The 20,768-nt window shown below is 42.2% G+C and overlaps 1 protein-coding gene across 1 annotated transcript; it reads right to left on the bottom strand.

Moving 5' to 3' along the window:
- Nucleotides 974–7,252, bottom strand: LOC8062071 (GTPase-activating protein gyp7). The gene is made up of 5 exons (XM_002460511.2): nucleotides 6,952–7,252; nucleotides 5,921–6,056; nucleotides 5,689–5,738; nucleotides 3,047–3,100; nucleotides 974–2,710 (listed from the first exon to the last, which is right to left on the bottom strand). Exons 1-5 carry the CDS (start codon nucleotides 7,197–7,199, stop codon nucleotides 1,474–1,476), a joined length of 1,725 nt encoding a protein of 574 aa, XP_002460556.1. The 5' UTR covers nucleotides 7,200–7,252; the 3' UTR covers nucleotides 974–1,473.

The raw sequence follows: 20,768 nt of genomic DNA, 5'->3' as shown, positions 1-20,768 counted from the left end.
TTGGGAGCTACACAATTCTTCTTCTTCTTCTTCTTCTTCTTCTTTCTTCTTCTTCTTCTTCTTCTTCTTCTTCTTCTTTTTTGTCAAAGTTGTATGATTAATTGGAATTCGAAATAGCTTGGTATCTTTTGCAAGCTAATGAAACAAGAGCCAAGCTTCCCGGCATTCCAAACACGAATGCGACAATATATAAGCTACAATGCCCTATGGCCTATGGGCTATGGAAACTTTTGTAGAAGCGGACCCATGGCGGATGGTGGCATACTGCCATAGTGCCATCTGCCGAGCCGTACCAGGCAAGATCACATCAGAATCTCCCTTCATCGTACCATCAGATTTATGTGTTGCTCGCCTTGTCATTCTGGGTATGATCCACATCCCGCAAGTTGGTACCCAAAAAAGCAGATCAAACAGAAGCCCTTTTGGTAGTACTGGTAGGCTAGGAACAAAATGCATCTAGGCTCTTTGATCTACAGACCTGAACAAGATGATTGCTAGGCTAGGAACAAAATGCATCTAGGCACATACGGCCTCTGTTTCAGAATAGTTATCACTTTAGCCATGAATCTGGATAAACATTCGTTTAAATTTATAGCTAAAGTAACAACTATTTTGGGAGATCCATAGCTAATAGTATCAACTATTTTTGGATAGAGGAAGTAATGTTGGGGCAACGTGGTAAGGAAGAGTTTTCCTCGGGTTTTGTTTGTGTAGGTTTTTCAGTCTGCATGCTGGCAATGGCAGCATTAGATTTTGATCGTAAACACACGCCTTAATTAATGTAAGCTCTCTCCTTTCAAAAAAAAAAGAAAAATCCTACTACCTCCTTTTTAAATTATAAGTCATTCTATCATTTCTAGCTTTTTTTTTTGCTATGCATCTAGATATAAGCTATATTTAGATACGTAATAAAAAAATATCTAAATAAACCAGAACAACTTATTATAATTTATAATTTTAAATGGAGGAAGTATTAATCAAATCCAGCACTCATTCAGTTTGGTGCCACAATTTCAGCAATGTTTTCCTGGTAATTGCACAACGAAATTGGTGGCAGGATCTGGAGGTGACAACTTAACACCAGCCAAACACATGAGAAACAAATTCGTACATTGAGAAACCATACTACCTTGCACATCTCAACTAGTTAACTTGAGCGCGGATGCATAAAATTGATGAAGTGCCATCCCAGGAAACTCTGTTTTTGCCTATAACAAGTTAAACAACGAACAGTTCACAGTGCCTCACTAACACCAAACAATCTTTCAGCCTTTTCTTTGCGAGGACACTCGAGTCCTCACTCTAAGTTACAACATTCTCTATACCTAGAAGTTGGTTCTGTCTGGGAACAAATAGCAGATAATAGAATTCTTTCAGTAGGTGGTAAAGGAACCACCTTTTTTTCTTCTTCTGTTGAGGTTGAGGCTTACACCTGTTCTGCCATTAGAGCGGAGAACAGCACTCACCACCAGATCAGATTTTATCATGAAGGTTAACAACCAGGTCATGTGCATCATCTAGCAGCCTCCAGACATCTAGTTGCCCGGCCATGCTGTTGCATTCTCGCAGTATCTCATCCATGCTGCTATACTTCTCAATTATTAGCTTCCTCCTCTGCAGGACACAAGCGGCGATGGCATAAAGTAACAAGTCGTCAGTTGGAGGAGCACGCAGTCTTATCCTTCCCCAGGTGGACCTCCCAATCCCAGCTCGTATAGCTGCCTGGTCAGCCCACATAACCTCCCACAGGCACACAGTTTGCTCAAAAGTGAGCTCTCTCCTGAAGAGAACTACCACCATTCTGTACACAAAGAAACAGTCCTCAGCCTGCAGCTTCTGCAGATGCCTATACAGGTGCGAATCTTTGCGCTTGATAATCTGAGAGACAATCTTCAACTGCCTTCTTATTCCAACCTCATCGAGCCTGAAGTTGTGCCTTGCTTTCCTCATGAAACCAACGAAACACCAAAACGCTTCATCATCCTCTTCCATCACCGCAATGATAGGTGACAACAGATCACTCATACCTTGGCAGTAGCCAATCTCTGGATCATAGACCGCATAGGCCTCAAGCAACCCAACTAATCGAGCAGCATGATAAATCATATTGGGCTCTAAGTGATCATAATCTTTCAACCCAACAGATGCTGCAGACTGCAATGCTCTCTCCTTGGGAACTTCAGCTTGGTTGCGAGAGAACAAAATCCATTCACTGTTTGACCGGATAGCATCCAACCTTATAATGCGCTGCCATGTGGCAAAGTCCTCTGAGGTTCTGCTAGACCTAAAAAAATCTGCCTTGAATGAAGTGCTCCTGGTATATTTAGGATCTGGATCACAGTTCTCCTCGCCAGATACAGATATCCTTCCAGGGTCATCCTCATCGGATGATTCAGAATCAGATGATTCTGACTCTGCTATGCATGGATATGCATAAGCTAACTCATCTGCATCTTCTTCCATACATTCAACGACAGCACAGGGAATGCTCTCTGGTTGGTCAGCTTCATTCTGTTCAGGTTTCAGCTCTTCGAGTGAAACAGGAGCAGGTATAGCATTGCCATCTTCGAAACAAGGTGATTCTGATCCTTCGGCAGTACCTTCTAAACTAGAACACTCATTATTAACTTCAGTTATTGCCTTCAACCCATTTCCCTTGCACCCATTCAGAATTTGTTGGCACTGCCTCCTCAGCTTTTCATACTCTTTCCTGTACCAAAATCATACAAATTAAAAATTGCAAACAGATCATATAAGAAATAAAGAAATAAACAGTACATGAATGGCAATATGATATCCTAGTTCCATTTCCTTTCAAACTTACAATATCAACCTCTTCTGAATTTACTAAAGAGACTAAGAAGTCAATGGATGCTGCTCAAGTGCTACATGATATTTCTTAGTCTTGCACTCTTGCTTCATAGGAAATGTGGACATGGTAAATTGAGCCGAATGAACACTTGCAGCGTAAACCAAGTACCCAAACAGATTTATAAACACGTGCCAGTTATCACCAAAGAAAAGCCTTCAAAATGGTGAATGTTACCTTTTCTTGATCTTGACAGAGTTCCTTTCCTCTTCAGAGCTATTCAGATCATAGCTGCAGATAAAACACAGAAGGTCAATCTCCATGAACAAAAGTTCACCAAGCATAACATAGTAAGCACATAAACAAAACTTTACTTTCAGGTAAATGGGCAAATATGAACAGGCTTGACACCATACTGTGCTGATAATACTAAATGTATGATGTGTTGATAATTAGAGCATTCAGCAGCAGCCATAAACTAAGGCTATCTTGCAAAATCACATTCCTACAAGATAGATTATTCATATTCCGCAGAGCACACTAATTGCTTGTTCTGAATTTCGTTATCAACTAATAAGAAAATGGGGGAAGGAAAAGGTCCACATTACACACCTGAACATTTATATTCTTCTCATCTATGCACTATGCAACCCTACATTTTACAAGCCTCAAATAAGAAAACTGTTTACAAACTCTGTAGTTCAGAATCCACAAAGGTTTTCATTAACTTGGAAGTGGCTTTTACATAGTTAATTACTTCAACTGATGAATGAACAGCTGACAGAGTACTTGCATGTTAAAACCACTAGGGCTGGACAAAATACTCGTGGCTCGCCAGGTCGCTCGACTTGTGACCAGCTCAGCTCGGCTCGACTTGTTAACATAATGAGCTAGCTCGAGTTGGAATTTCAGCTTGTTACATTAACGAGCCAGCTCACGAGCCACACAAGCCTCGCATAAATATACACATCACTAGATACCCTCTGCTCTCTCACGCGCGAACATGTTACATGTGCTATACTTGTGCTTTTTTTACTTAACTAGCATCTAGCAAGCCTCCCTCCATCCATCCTTCACAGCCACAGGACTCCGTCGAACCATCCCCATCCAGCACCTCCAAAATCCCAATCATCCACCTTAGCTTGAACCATCCCCATTGAGCGCCTCCCAACCATCGCACCAGCCTGCCTATGCGCCGGCGTCCAAGCCAGCGCCTCCCAATCATTGCACCAGCCTGCCTACGCGCCGGCGTCCAAGCTAGCGCCTCTCAACATCACACCAGCCGCTAGATTACTGCTTCCAAGCGCCTCCGCTGCCTACTCGCCGTCGTCCAAGCTAGAGCTGCCGAGCATGAAGACTAGAGGGCAGATACACTTCATTAGCGTGCAGGAGGTGAAGCCTAGTGTCACGACCTCGCTGCACGTTGGAGTCCTGCATTTGGATTGAAAGATTTGATTTTTTTTTTCCAGCTGATTTGTGTTCTACTTCAGTGATTTCATTGATTTATGGCACGTTTGGATGTTTGGCTTCAATTGTTTGCTCAATTAGTGTTAGAATCTGGGGATTTGTGTTCTATTCCTTCTGGATTTTGGTTCGGTTATGGTTCAATTTCACTATTGGATGTGTATTATTGTGCAACCTGAGCTTTGGGATTTGTTTAACATGGCATCGTCGTTGAGCTCGCGAGCTGAACGAGCCAGCAAGAGCTGGCAAACAAATCGAGTCGAACCAGCTCGTTAGGATAATGAGCCAACTTGAGCTGATCTGAGCCGAGCAGGCTTGATATCCACCCCTAAAAACCACCACCAAATCACCAAAAACCGCGGGGTTTCAGGGATAGGGGTGAAGTAGACGGTTTTGATAATTGAGGGTCATAAAGTATGCGGGTTCATAGCGCAGGTGGTTTAGTAGTTAATACTTAGGGTCTGTTTGGCTTAGCTATGGGCTGTAAAAAAGCTGCTCTGAGCTGTGGAAAAGCTGCTGTGAATTATGTGCTGTGAAAAAGTTGTAGGTTGTTTGGTTAAAATAACTATAAAACCTACCCCCATATCTTTATCCCCCTTGAAACAGTTGTAACATCTATCTATCTCCACCTATTTGGAAAAGCGGAAAGTTGAAAGCGAAAAGCAAGGTTCAAGGTGCTGCAAAAATTGTACTACGCAAAAAACAGCTTCCAGTTTTACTCGTTTGGTTGGCTTTCTGTTTGGCAGCAGAAGCAGTTTCCAGAAGCTAACCAAACACAGCCTTAATAAGCCATCTTCCTGATATAAACCTACAAAATTCCTAGCTTTCCAGTGACAAAGATAAGAGTTGTAGATGTAGCAACGACCACTGTAGGCAAAGCCATATGTACGAATACCAGTTGCCTGTGCACATGCACAGCAGAAACATCGCATGAGAGAACTGTAAGCATACATTTAGTAGCATTCTATTTAAGTTATATTTCTAAAAAGGATAGTATTTAACTGTCAGATTTAAACGTTTAGGGTTTCTAAAAAGAAAAACCTGCCACACAAACAAGTACTTTTCACCTTGAAATTTATTTACTCAGAGTTCAAGATTGATCTAGTTAAAAACAATTAGTAAATACCACTTATACAGCTAGTTTGGCATTAGCCAGTAATGCATTGAGGATCATAAAAACTGAACTGATACCGATTCATAGAACACAGTTATTAATCAGCCCGGATTCCAATTCGAAGGACAAAAAAACCGAGGGAATTGACACTAGGCCAATATTTAACGAAACGATATCTTAATCAAATAAGTAACATGATGCTTTGGAAGGTATTGACAAGCATAGGTATGATATTAAACTTGGACAAAAAAATCAGCAGTTATAAACTTATAGGATGGGTAAAAGAGATCAAGTAACTCACACTCCTAGTAGGAAGGGCCAAACTTCAGCCCTAATGCTTGGTTCAATGCCCTGGTACAAAAATGAGGGGCATTTATGTCAGTAATGCAGTTGGACTCTAAGATACAAAACATTACCGTAAAAGAAGAGATATAGACATGACTGTGTACTTAACTACATACAACGGATACCTAACTCTGATGCAACCAATATCTGGATGATATGGATGGAAAATGAATAAACACTGTACTTACACCACTGCGAACTTTCTTGAGAAACTTCTTTCCACCATCACGAAGCTTCCCATTTGCTGAAAACAGACTCTCCCACTGTTCACGTAAAAGTGCTCGTTTTCTTTTCCTTCGGGACCATGGAGATTTAATACCACCCCTGTAACCATAGAGGGCATATATTCAGCAAATGGTATAACCAGTCAGATAGATCAATGACAATAATGTCGGTATATCAACTGAGAGATTAAATGTACAGTAGCATGCTTCAGTATTACATGACGCACATACTGCATCCATTGGTCTATCTAAAGCTCAAGTCCTCATTATGACACCTTAAACAAGATTTGAACATACAATACTAAACTCAATACAGCATGTACAAGAAATAGATCGAGTTACAAAAAGAAATAATTGACAGTCTTATCAAATGAACCCAACATGGAAACAACTTCATGTTGTTGCTTGTAAATAACTGGGCACTGCTTATGACAGTCTTATTGTCCCTCAATGAACTAACTTGAAACAGGTTAGCCATAAACAACCAGATATGACATGCAAGTCTAACATTATGATGTAACGCTTGAGAAGACTGCATAAGCTGTGACCTTACTCCCTAGAGGTGTCACTGATCTAAAAGTAAAGCCACGCAGACCTTAATTAGATTCAGAAACACATAACAGAAGCATCATGTCACTGAAACTGAAAATAAACACACTGAAGTTACTAGTCCATGGCCTTTGCAACCGATTGATGGCAAAGTGGATTCACACATGTGTTGAAGTGCACGGAGCCATCAATCCACGCACACCTCTACTCTATTCTGCAATCTAAACTATTACCATAGCAGAGCAGAGCACATAAAACACCCTAATCTGAGTATCTAGGTCGCATACAGACCACTAATTACAACACAGCAAGCTCGAGCAGGATCCACAGAACCAGATCAGCAGCAGCCAAATGATTGAAATGAACCTCATGTAACAAGAACCGGATATGAGGCATTTCAAGTCCTAAAGGCAGCGCCTTTCGCCAATCCGAAGGTAGAAACCCACCGATCCGAGTGCGGCGAGGACGACGCCGGCGAGGAAGAAGACGAGACGGCCGCCGCAGCCGACACCACAGCCACTGCGCTCCCCGCCGCGGCGGAGGCCGACGACGACGAGGAGGAGGACGAGGACGCGGCGGCGACGAGGAGCGAGCGGATGTGGATCCACGACGAGGACGGCGGGGAGGACGCGGCCGTCGGAGAGGACGACGACGACGGCGAGGACGAGGTGCTGGATCGCCGCAGCGCCTTCATGTCCCTCTCACCCACCTACCCCGAAACCCCCCACACCACCCACCCAACAGCTCTGCTGCCCTCCGCCGCTAGCGCCACCACCACTCCGCCGTGCCCCGCCTCCCCGCCGCCATCCCCCGCCCGCCACCGCCGCAGGATCTCGCCTCGCCGCCGGCGTACGCTCGCCCGCCCGCCCCCACCCCGCGCGCTGCTTGGCCACCACAGTACTGTCCGATTTGGTTTTCTCTCTTTAAGCTTTTAGCAACGGGACACGGGGGAGAAAGTGTAGGACGAGAGCATGTGACGCCAATAAGACCCCCCCGACCCCGACCCGAGCCACAAGGAAGGGAGAGCCGGAGAGTGGGTGCCGTGCGCGTTTGAACGGGCCCCGTTCGGACCTGCCATGTGGGGCCCTTTCTCGGCCGTGTCGCTGAAGGACCCACAGGTCAGTGACGAGGGCAATAGACGATAGACCTACCCCGTCCCGGCGGGGGGACCTTTGCATTGTAGGACACACAACGTTCCAGCATTGAATTATCGACAAAAAAAACGTTCCAGCATTTAATATTGCCTTCCTGGAATTGTAGACGGCTTTCAAGGTCAACTATCGGTGAAGCTAGTTTCAAAAAAAAAAAAAACGATTGGTGAAGCTTATCCGATTGGGATGCGATTTTCGGTGACCTTCTTCTACAAAGCAGCAGGCAGATCTTTGATTCTGAAAAGATTTTCGTCCTGGAAAATAAAATAGCAGGAGAATTCATGCGACCACTAGGCATACATTATCAGCCTTATTATCTTGGCCTATCATGACCATTTCTATACACGCTGTGAGGTACTGAGGTCACATAGCAAAGGTATGGACGTAAACGAGACGATTGACTTCCTAGACGACACGTTTAGCTCGTGGAAAATCGCAATCGCAACATGCCATTGCCTCTCAGATGTGCGCCACACAACCCGAAAATATTTTTTGCTTGCGAAAACACGAAAAGCTTCTACTTGCCGTGGACCGACGACGCTTTGAACTGGTCGTTCGCTTCTTGAGGCAACACGGCTTCTGTAAACATCGTCACACTGAAACGACCAGAGAATAGTCCATAATGCATGCACAAATTATACTCCGTAGTGAAAACGAATAGCAAATAAGGCCTTGTTTAGTTTCGAAAAATGAAAAGTTTTCAATACTGTAGCAATTTCGTTTGTTTGTGACAAATATTATCCAATCATAGACTAACTAGGATCAGAAGATTCGTCTCGTGATTTACAGCTAAACTGTGTAATTAATTTTTGTTTTCGTCTATATTTAATGTTTCATGCATGTGACACAAGATTCGATGTGACGGAGAATCTTGAAAACTTTTTGGTTTTCAGGGTGAACTAAACAAGGCCTAAATATAATGTTGACAGGGATCGGAGTGCTGCATGTAATTTCTATGAAATTGGACCCATTTGGCAAACTTCAGCTTTAATTCCAAGACAGTAGATATATATGGAGTTTGTAAGTAATTTAAATATCTATATCTCCAAATAAATAAAATCAAATCATCTAAATGCTATTAACATGTCATGCACTAATTTCATATCTAAGATTTCTTGGAGCCATATATTTAGTCCAACAATTAATAATTAGCTCCAGCTAACAATTAAATATGCACTATATATAGTTACTCATTAGTTGCTAATCCAATCTTAATCAGGTTAGCTATCTCAATCTATTAGTTGCTAATTTTTAGCTAGCTAACAATTAATCTTAGATCTTGTTTGGGTCCACTAGTATCTAATAGTTATTTGGCTAATTCATTTTTTTTGGATCACCAGCTAAAAAAATAGGTGTATAGGGTGATTTTGTCTATAATAATTTTACTTTTAAATTTATTATTGGGACAGCACAAAATAGAGGTACGTGGGAGGACAAAAGTGTCTTTTGCGATCTGTTAGCTAGGTTGAGAAAACTACCTTAGGGCACTCTCAATGGTATAAGTCAGTTTCTAGCTCTAAGCTAACTTTTCCAATAATGCTAGCTCTTAACTATGGCCCATAGTATGATATCCACATGACACTCTCACATGATCTTGGAATGTGTATATGAGCCTAAAACTTGATCAAGAGCTAGCTTTTGTTTCTCTTCTATTAAAATGAAAAAAAAATGTTAAAGTTAGCTTATAAGTCAGCAGGTGCCCTTGGTTGTGTCCATTTGGATCCACCGAGACGAACGGATGGCTTATAGCTGATCAAAATATATATACCCTACTGTGTTAAAATGCTGCTAACCTCCTCCCAAATACAACCATGATTATTTAACCCACACAAATTTGCATATCGTTCGATCGGTGCAGACAAGGCAGGCAAATTATTTCAGAGGTCCCTCAGCAGCAGCGACATGCATGCAAATGAGCGACGTGTCTCCTGTTCCAAAGACCAGGTCATGCGACCTGCACTTTATTATGAACAAACAGAAGAATCTCTGGCCGGAACACATGACGCCGATGCTAATTATTTTTGTCTCTGACGAAGAGAAAATTTAACATTGCGGTCCTGGCGATGCTGCTGCCGCTAGTGGGAATGGTGAGGGTCCTAGGGAGAGTGCCCTACAATCTAGGCCATGTACCATGCATGTTCTTGGTTGATGCTCATGTCATGTGAGGCCTTGGCGAGAGCCACATGAACCCGGAGCATCATGTGTTCGAGTTTCGGTGTTCAAACTCGAGAGATCGCACGTTGCCTGCGGCTGCATTGCATTGGCAGATGGCGCCGACGACGCACGAAGACCGTGGCTGCAAAATGCAGTGGCCAAACTAAACTGGGTCGTCGGCGGGAGCGGCCGGCCGGCCGGCCAGCAAGACCGTGGCAGCATGAGCGTGGTTATGACCTGTCGACGTCCAGTCGTCCATGCATTGAATATTTTGGTTTGAATCCTCGGCACGCACATTGGTTGGACCGCCAGCGAATTCGCCAGTTTGTGATTTATCACCAAAAATATTGTCCACATTTTTTTCTTTATTTGATACGTTACGGATTTTGTTACTCGATCATTAGCAAACAATACTGGTAACATAATAGCATATGGTGGGAAATGTTATCAAGCCTGCGTTCCAAAGCAACAAACAGACATAATTAAGGCTTACTCATAAGTAGAAGTTACCATTTTAGTTCAGATTTTTATTAGCTAAAACAACCGTGCGACTCGGAAATTCATTTCAAGGAGACCTTTTAGCTAGCCAATCTCTAGAATCTCGAACTCCAGTTCATAACCCAACTAGGAGAGATGTTTCTAGCAGAGCTTTACCATGTACTAGCTGTAATTAAACTATTGAAAAAAAAGTCGATTGAGAACCCCTTTGCCAAGTTGTGTGCCCTTGTGCGCTTATGATAAGCATATGCATACTTGGCACCTAATGCTTGCCAATGGTCCATCGATTCTATGTTACGTATGGTAATTTGGTTTCCTTATGGTTGCGCAAATTCTTGGTGTATATATAGACATGGTGGTTGGCCTCTAGTGTAGTGTTGTACTTTGCATCTTGCAGCAAATTATCTCGACTGTCTATTTGCAGCTAGTTACCTTGTTCATGATCCTACTCATCATGATGATAGACACCACAATTATATTGTCTATGGCTTGACCCTCGCGAAGGATGTAGGTGTACAATAAATAATATTGAACATGTGATCATTTCTTGCTTTCCATAAAACCACATAATAGATAGAATCAAACCTATTTGCATATGAGGATCCTTGATATAGCATTGTGGCAATCTGACGATGGAGGCCACGACCTAGGCAGTGTATCGAGGATCCAAACCAAACAACCCTAGCAAAGTTACAATAAAAAAAGATATGTACCTTATTTTCTATAGAATCACAGCGTGAACAAGTTTCATTGACACTGGTAATTAATTAATTATACAATGGACTCTATTAGTTGTAGCAAGAGCAAGTCTTAGTCATCTCCATGTAAAAGCCATGACCCTAGGTTGGATGGTCTACTAGCCCACACTTTGTGCAAAAGCCAGGAATTAATATTTTTGTGGGAGTATATATATGTAGATGTAGCTTACATGCGCTCTTGGTTGTACATATGTGTGATGTCATGAAACCACTGGCTAGTAACTTTACGTGATTAAGCGTTTAGGCTTACATACTATTTCAGGCAAAAGTCCATAGTCCAATCACAGTGTTGTTGTGCTACCCGCTATTTTGATTAGTTTATGTAGGGGTTACAAACGGGTGAGACAGGAAGAAGGCTCTCAAGTCTCTATGTGGTGTGTGCGGTCAGTGTTATGTGTTGTTGAACTTGAAAAGTTCAGAGAGCTTGCCCTAGAATGGCGTCAAGATCTTCCTTTCATGTTGCCTTCTGATGGAAGCCATATGACATGACAGTAAGGGATTGCTTTTGTTCATGGGCAGTCCGTTGGCGTCACCTTGCCTAGAGGTTCGTTGTTTGGTAGTGCCAAGGTTTCTCAGTTCACCGAATAATCTTGGCTGCCAGAGCGAGGAAAAGCTTAGGCCATCTCAACACTACAACACCCAAGACCCTAGCATGTGCCTCCATCTTCCACGTTAGTTGCAAAGAGTCCATCAACTAGATTGTTACCTATGCAACGTGTTAGAGGGGCTTGCAGAAGCAACCGCCGCTTCGTCCATCAAAAAACAGAAGCCATAGCTTAAGCGCGTGTTGTGGCCAAAAGCAAATATTCTCGCGTGTTTTCTTCTTGACCAACAATATGTGAAACTATGACAGGAGGGGCAGTAGAGCAGAGCAAGCGTCTTAGGGCTTCGCGAACACTGCTTTTTGAGTAGTAGCTCCAAGGGCCATATAGGATCGGATAAGGTCTTGTTTAGACACCCAAAATCTAAAAACTTTTCAGGATTCCTCATCACATCAATCTTGCGGCATATGTATGAAGCATTAAATATAGATAAAAAAATAACTAATTGCAAAGTTTACATGTAATTTGCGAGATGAATCTTTTGAGCCTAGTTAATCCATGGTTGGACAATATATTGCCAAATACAAACAAAAGTGCTACAGTACTTAAATCCAAAAAGGTTTTGGATCTAAACAAGGTCTAAAAAAAGTAGGTGCTCTAAGCAGAAGCTACGTATGCTTGGGAGAGAGAGTGTGATCTATGCTAAAAAGAGAGATAGGAAATAAAGGTGAAGCATGATGAAAGGGAAAAAAAGTTTGTTTCAATTGTTGGATTTATTATGGGTTAGACCCATTTAGATTTAATAAATCAATAAACTCTATGGTGTGTAATTATGGACAATATATACATTGTACCAAATAGGAGCAAGTCCAAGGGTTGGAGTGGCTGGCTGATGGTACGGGAGTTTCAACTCAATTATGTGGGAGTTTCAACTCATTATCTGCGGGTGTTTCGATAATTAATTGAGGGAGTTTCAGCTCCGCGTGAAAACCCTGATGATGCCCGTCTCTTCAGCCGCCAGCAGGGGAGTCCCTTCCCCTCCTCTCCTCTCCAGCCACAAGGATAAATAGGAGACTCATCTCCTTGGTACAAGGAGAGAGAACACACAGATCACAGTTCCGTTGCAAAGTAGGAATCCCCATCTCGTAACTTCGCGCGCACGGAGCAGCGAGAGGGCAGGTGCCTCCGGAGCCCTTGCCGTTCGAGACCTTGCACGGGGGATCGGCAATTAGGTTTTTGGGGAGCGTCTACGCGACTGCCCAACTCCATTGCTGTTGTTCATCTTCTTCCCGGAGGTCTCTTGGTGTTGCCGGTCGCCGTCTTCTCCTTCCCGGTGATTGGTTCGTCGTCTTCACCTTCGTCTCTACTCCATGGCGATCGAGGAAGGACAAAGCTCTGGAAATCTGAATGCGCGAGTCTCAGGGTATGATCTGTTCGTCTTCCCTCAGTTTTACGTCGCTCTGTCTCTGTTTGTTTCAGTAGCTCTGTCGTGTAGGTTCAGTAGATGTGTCATATCTGTTTCAGTAGGTTTGTTTCATCGTTTCACAAAATATCCGTTGTCTGTTCCTGCTATGTTTAAGTTCTGCGTGTATGCCTCTGTTCTACAGTTTCATTGTTTCGCTAGTATCTGCTTGTCTGTTTTAGTACATCTGTTTATCTGTTTCGATAGCTATATTATGTTTGGTACTGTTACAGAAAGTTATATACCATGCCATGTTTTGATGTTTGATATGCTTTATGGATCATATTTACATGTCGTAATTATGATTCATGCCATGTTTATATTTATCAATAATATCATATATGTCATCATCATACTGTTAATTTATGGAATTAAAATGACATGGAAATTGCCTAATATCCTAACACAAACTACAAGTAATGATAGTTTGCATTGTATGAATAGTAGTCTCAATATTTCCTAGTCTACATGGATCACTTTATTTGTACTAAAACCACTAAGAGTGTTAGCCTCCATTGGTGGTGCCCTTAGGCCTCCCCCCAATGCTGCTTTTTTACTAGTAGCCCTAAGAGCTATGTAGGATCGGTTAAAAAAAAAGTAGGTGTTGTATACTTGTTATAGTGGCTTGCAAAAGTTTACATATGCTTAGGGAAAGAGAAGATGGTCGATACTAAAAAAGAAGAGGAAGATGTCACACCCATATTTTAAGAACAAAATAGGATGCATAAAAGACTCATATGTGCCCCAGAAACAGTCGCACACATAAGTAGACAAATCTCAAATGTACCATCGCAGTGTTTATTACATAGCGGAATATAAAATATCACATAGCCTCATACAAAAATGATAGCATAAAGTAAACAACGCTCTTGACGGAAGCTCCACACAGGGACACTGTTGACTGGTTGACTCCAAACCTAGTACTCATAACGATAATCCTCATTCCAGTCATCTTCATTATCATTTCCTGAGGTGTTGGGAAATTGCAAGAGTGAGCACATATCGTACTCAACAAGTATAACCAGGGGTTCATGAGGCTCAAATAGCTGACACTGGTTTGACTGCAATTAGTTTTTAATAGTGGATAGCATGTTCATAATTAATGAGCAATTGTCAAGGTAACATAAATAATCCATTAATCCCATGATCAAGTGTAAGCATAATTAATCTCATAGCATAAACGATAATCAAATGAACATAATAACATTACAAGCTCATCATCTTAATGTAGATGTCCCCAAGGCCGCTCCTGACCGTGAGCTCGGCTAGTATACTAGTTTTAAACACTCTGCAGAGGTTGTACATCTTTACCCATGAGTCATGATTTACCCTTTCGCCCGAGGCCCGTCGACCTCTTAACCCACTACCAAGGAAGGTCGGCAGGGATCACTATGAAGCCTTTCAAAAGTTCGTCTAACATGTTAGGGCCGCAAGGATTCCTTCGCGAGCAGATATAGATACCCCCCTTCCGAATGGCACAATGACGCGCAGCCTATACACATAGGGACAGGGGCTCGCACTATACCCGTGTCGGTTCAGCCCCTCTAGCGCCCTTTCGGGTAACCTCTAACAAGCTAGAAAAGGTCTTCATACTGAGCTAAAGCCAGAGCCATAATAGCCCTCATGGTTGCACTGTTATCCCGGGTGATCACGTACAGACAAGATCTCATATAGTTATTTGTCATTCTTTTATGTTCATTGCACAACTATTAATCATCTTACAAGATCATGGATTATATCAAGCACTAGCACATCTACACCAAATGCATATCAAGTAGGTAGCAAGGAATCCAGGTAACAATCATCTATGATTTTGCTAAGGTCGACAAGGTGAAAGCATGCATATGATATATATGTGTATTTATAAGTGAGTAGGTAACAAGGATGATCCCAAGTTATACTTGCCTTGATCAAAACTCTCCTGAGCCTGCTGGTCTTCAAAAACTTGATCTTGCTCACCAATGTATCGCTCACCGTCTATACCCGATCATCAATCAACAACACGCAATCCAATGTAGGCAATCATACACGAAGCAAACAAGATATAATTAGAACAATACACCAAACAGTGGTAAATAAAAGATAAAAGTTTATAAAAATATGCTACGCAGCGCTACGATCACACAAACGTAAAGTTCACGAAAATCGGAATTAAAACGTGAAAGATATGAATTTTCTAAGATTTGCTATAAAGAAATAAATAATTAAATGCTACTGCAGAATTAAAAAGTTTCAAAACAGTAAACTAATATTTCTAACATGTAGAGATCGTAAATACGAATCCAACGGAATTTGAATGGACAAAAACGGAGTTAAAATGAGTATTTTATGAGCAAACTAAATCCAATGGCTATTCTGTAATTTCTAGAAAACGTATTTTACTCAAGCTGTTACGAAATACGCTTTCGGAGTTGAGTAACGGAATCGTCTCAGGGCGCCAAGGACTGCGGAGCAAATATGAAAAAGTTCAAGGACTCTTTATATAGTTTCGCAGCTGAAGGGGTAACTTCTATTTCTGTCCCTTGATCTTGCATCTAACGGCTGGTGTTCCATCCAGGCCAAGCCTGGCCGGCCGACCGGAGCTCCGCACGGTGGCGCCATGGCCACCGTTAGAAAGCTCGCCGGCGTTCGCGGGTTTCTCGTTTCCGAGCACCGTTTCAAGAAAGAAAAACACCATCGGAACGAGGAGCTCACCGCGAACTCGAGGAGGTGCTTTGCTGGGGCCGAGGAGTAGCGAGAGAGGCGCGCGGCGTGCGGTGGCGGAGTTAGCTTTCGGCAAGATCCAAAACCGCGCGTGGGCTGGCGTCTAGGGCTTGGTTTCCGCGGCGAGGGTGGAAAACAACGCGCGGGGCGATGCTGGGGTTAAATACGGGTCGGTTTTCACGTTTGGCAAGGAATCGCGAATCCCGGGATCGAATCTGTTTTCCGGCTGAGTCCCGTTCGAAGACGACCGGAGGTAGAAGGAAGGCCGCTGACATGTGGGGCCCGATTGTCGGTCAAAGAAGGAGAGGGAGGGGAGGGTCGGTGCGCAGCTGGGCTAAGGTGGCGTCTTGGGTGGTTCTGGGCCAACAGGCCGAGAGCGCAGGTGAGTTTTTTTTCTTTTCTTTATTCTATTTCTTTTCAAAGTATTTTCTAAAAGAGCTTTTGAGCATAAAGTAAATAAAATAAAATAAAATCAGCACAAAAATTATTATGCATCCAGCATGAATGCACAGGCATGTTTCTAAACTTATGATAATTTTTTTTATTTTCAACAAAAATTTATTTATTTACTACGTTAAATGGTCATAAAAAAATACTTAATTACTTCACATTAATTCCTATTAATTGAAATCAAAATTTTGGGTGTTACAAACTCTACCCCCCTTAAAAGAATCTCGTCCTCGAGATTGAGCAGTGTATAAACAAACCACTGTGGATATGTCCTTCTCCAAACATTCTCTTTTTTTTTCAAGTTGCTTGTGTCTCTAAATACCAATTCCAATGTACTAGCAACTTCAATGTCTCTAACCAGGTAACATACCTCGTAACTTATCTGAAAATTTATTCCCTACACAGTCCTGAAGATCAACACCATCATCATCTAAATGATTCACTGTGGCTGTGGGTGGAGCTTGTACTGCTACGTCCACACTGATTCTCTCTCCCTTGGGTGTGGTCACAACTACTACTTTCTCCTTGCACTTAATTTCCGCAGCATATTTCTTCATCCAATCCAAACCCAATATCACATCTATGCCTGAGGTTCTCATAACCATGGGACTAACAGGGAAATCTACCCCCCTTAAAGAAAGACTTGCTGAGGGGCAACAATATGAAACTGGTATAGTCCCTCCCGGTGAGTTTACTAGCATATGGGTTTTCAGGGCAACTAGTGGTATGCTATGAGCTCTAACAAATGCTTGTGATATGAATGTATGCGAAGCTCCAGAATCAAATAAAACTGTAGCGGGAATAGAGTTGATACTGAACGTACCCATCATAATCTCCGGTCCCTCTTGTACTGTCTCTGCAGCCACATGGTTCACCTTTGCTCCATGAGAATTAGACTTTTGATTGTTGTTCCGCTGGTTGAATCTCTCCGGGCAATCATATGACATATGACCTTCTTTCCCACAACGAAAACACCTAGTAGGGGTATTGGGAGCACTTCTCTTCATAGAGGTGGCATTTGAATCTCCGGAGCGGGAAGTCTGCTGTCCACTCTGTTGATGATTAGGATTACGCTGAGATTGTTGGTTGCGATCCCATTGACTAACTGGTCCCTGGAACCTCTGTTGATTGCTCTGCTGAGAATTGAAACGTTGGCGGTTGTTGCCTCCAGACCCTAGTGCTAGCATCCTCCTCTTCTTATCCTGACCTTTGCGCATGTTATCCAACACAATGGCACGGTTCACCAGAGCCTGGAATGTAGGGTAGGTATTTCCAGCCAGTTGCAATCTGAGTTCATAGTAAAGACCTTTCATGAAGAGACGTTGTTTGTCAGCATCTTCTCTGACTTCGTTTGGAGCATAGCGAGCCAACTGCTCAAACATGTCATGATACTCAGCCACAGACATAGAACCCATCCTAAGAGATCTGAATTCTTCCTGCTTGAGCTCCATCATTCCTTCATTGATGTGTCGCGCTCGGAAGTCTCTGCAAAATTCTAACCAAGTGACAGGAGGAGCATTGTTGGGACGAGCAGCTTGATATGACTCCCACCATGTCTGGGCTGCTCCCTGAAGCTGTCCAGATGCATACAACACCTTCTCCAAATCATTGCACTGTGCTATGTTCAGTTGCCTCTCCACAGCACGTAACCAATCATCTGCCTCCATGGGATCCGCTGAGTGTGTAAATACTGGAGGTCTTCCCTTCATGAATTCCCCCCGCTTATCTCTCACATGAACAGGTGGTGGTGTTGGTGGAGGTTGTTGTTGTAGGTGTTGCATGAAGACGTGCATCATCTGATTCTGAGTTTGCATAAGTTCCTCCACAGTAATTGGGGCATTGTCACCATTGCCACGGCCTCTACCTCTGCCTCTTCCCCTTGCTGCCATCTGCATTCCAAGGTATATAAACACATCTTAGTAATGTCCAACATGACAATTACAAGAGTTAACCGAATCTGAAATTTTCTGGGTAACATCCAACATCAGCAGATCAGAAAATCAGTAATATCTCGAGTTCCAGAATTCAAAAGGATACATGCTGTACACCGTTGGAAAGATAAAGAAATTGTCTACAACTTTCATTTAGATCATATTACCAGATTCCAACGTGAGGTTAACCAAAAACTGGGTACAACCGAAACTGTTCCAGAATTCCAGACTGCGCAGAAACCTCAACTTGAAACAGTCATAACTCTCAGCTCATAATCGATGATATGGTCATTCTTGCGGCATTGGAAAGATATGGAAGTCTACTTGTTCCCAGAAAAATTTGATGGACATTGCATGAACAGATTTTGAGATGTACCAGATTTATTGCAGACTGCTCCATAAAACAGCAAAGGACAGAAACAGAATTTTAACCAACCCCAACTATTTAGTTCATTAATCCTTATGCCTTAAGCCTATAAACTAAATGAAATTGTAGAGGAAATCCACAAGATCATTGCACTCATTACAAAGATCCAAATCAAGCATAAGCATAATAACAAACCAAACCAAGCATCAAAGGTTCACATTTCAAGCGTTAACTCAACTTGCGGTACTATCGTTCTCTTCCTATTAAGGGCAAAGATTCCTAAAATTCTCTTTCAACTATGTAAGCAGGTGGTAAGAGAAGGTTCTAAAAGCATATTCAAAGCAAGGAGTGGGGATGAGAACAAGTCTTTAAGATAAGCAACAAGGTGAAGATGAATAGGATATAGTGTAGAAGAAAATATCAAGGTTTATAGAACAAGGATTTTATAGCAATTTCAAAACCTTATGACGGCCAATTTCTAACTAGGCTTGCGTCCTACAGTCAACAAGGCTCTGATACCAATTTGTCACACCCATATTTTAAGAACAAAATAGGATGCATAAAAGACTCATATGTGCCCCAGAAACAGTCGCACACATAAGTAGACAAATCTCAAATGTACCATCGCAGTGTTTATTACATAGCGGAATATAAAATATCACATAGCCTCATACAAAAATGATAGCATAAAGTAAACAACGCTCTTGACGGAAGCTCCACACAGGGACACTGTTGACTGGTTGACTCCAAACCTAGTACTCATAACGATAATCCTCATTCCAGTCATCTTCATTATCATTTCCTGAGGTGTTGGGAAATTGCAAGAGTGAGCACATATCGTACTCAACAAGTATAACCAGGGGTTCATGAGGCTCAAATAGCTGACACTGGTTTGACTGCAATTAGTTTTTAATAGTGGATAGCATGTTCATAATTAATGAGCAATTGTCAAGGTAACATAAATAATCCATTAATCCCATGATCAAGTGTAAGCATAATTAATCTCATAGCATAAACGATAATCAAATGAACATAATAACATTACAAGCTCATCATCTTAATGTAGATGTCCCCAAGGCCGCTCCTGACCGTGAGCTCGGCTAGTATACTAGTTTTAAACACTCTGCAGAGGTTGTACATCTTTACCCATGAGTCATGATTTACCCTTTCGCCCGAGGCCCGTCGACCTCTTAACCCACTACCAAGGAAGGTCGGCAGGGATCACTATGAAGCCTTTCAAAAGTTCGTCTAACATGTTAGGGCCGCAAGGATTCCTTCGCGAGCAGATATAGATACCCCCCTTCCGAATGGCACAATGACGCGCAGCCTATACACATAGGGACAGGGGCTCGCACTATACCCGTGTCGGTTCAGCCCCTCTAGCGCCCTTTCGGGTAACCTCTAACAAGCTAGAAAAGGTCTTCATACTGAGCTAAAGCCAGAGCCATAATAGCCCTCATGGTTGCACTGTTATCCCGGGTGATCACGTACAGACAAGATCTCATATAGTTATTTGTCATTCTTTTATGTTCATTGCACAACTATTAATCATCTTACAAGATCATGGATTATATCAAGCACTAGCACATCTACACCAAATGCATATCAAGTAGGTAGCAAGGAATCCAGGTAACAATCATCTATGATTTTGCTAAGGTCGACAAGGTGAAAGCATGCATATGATATATATGTGTATTTATAAGTGAGTAGGTAACAAGGATGATCCCAAGTTATACTTGCCTTGATCAAAACTCTCCTGAGCCTGCTGGTCTTCAAAAACTTGATCTTGCTCACCAATGTATCGCTCACCGTCTATACCCGATCATCAATCAACAACACGCAATCCAATGTAGGCAATCATACACGAAGCAAACAAGATATAATTAGAACAATACACCAAACAGTGGTAAATAAAAGATAAAAGTTTATAAAAATATGCTACGCAGCGCTACGATCACACAAACGTAAAGTTCACGAAAATCGGAATTAAAACGTGAAAGATATGAATTTTCTAAGATTTGCTATAAAGAAATAAATAATTAAATGCTACTGCAGAATTAAAAAGTTTCAAAACAGTAAACTAATATTTCTAACATGTAGAGATCGTAAATACGAATCCAACGGAATTTGAATGGACAAAAACGGAGTTAAAATGAGTATTTTATGAGCAAACTAAATCCAATGGCTATTCTGTAATTTCTAGAAAACGTATTTTACTCAAGCTGTTACGAAATACGCTTTCGGAGT

This window comes from Sorghum bicolor, chromosome 2 (genome assembly GCF_000003195.3).
Source record: "Sorghum bicolor cultivar BTx623 chromosome 2, Sorghum_bicolor_NCBIv3, whole genome shotgun sequence".
Lineage (NCBI taxonomy): Eukaryota > Viridiplantae > Streptophyta > Magnoliopsida > Poales > Poaceae > Sorghum > Sorghum bicolor.
This window is presented reverse-complemented; position numbering and strand designations above follow the sequence as displayed.

What these genes read in the sequence shown, in the direction of transcription:
- LOC8062071 (XM_002460511.2), bottom strand. Translation starts at nt 7,199, where the DNA reads ATGAAGGCGCTGCGGCGATCCAGCACCTCGTCCTCGCCGTCGTCGTCG. An exon ending in TCAAGAAAGTTCGCAGTGGT is followed by an intron (nt 5,739 to 5,920) that starts GTAAGTACAGTG and finishes TTTTTGTACCAG; the next exon opens with GGCATTGAACCAAGCATTAG. An exon ending in TCTGTCAAGATCAAGAAAAG is followed by an intron (nt 2,711 to 3,046) that starts GTAACATTCACC and finishes ATTTTGGTACAG; the next exon opens with GAAAGAGTATGAAAAGCTGA.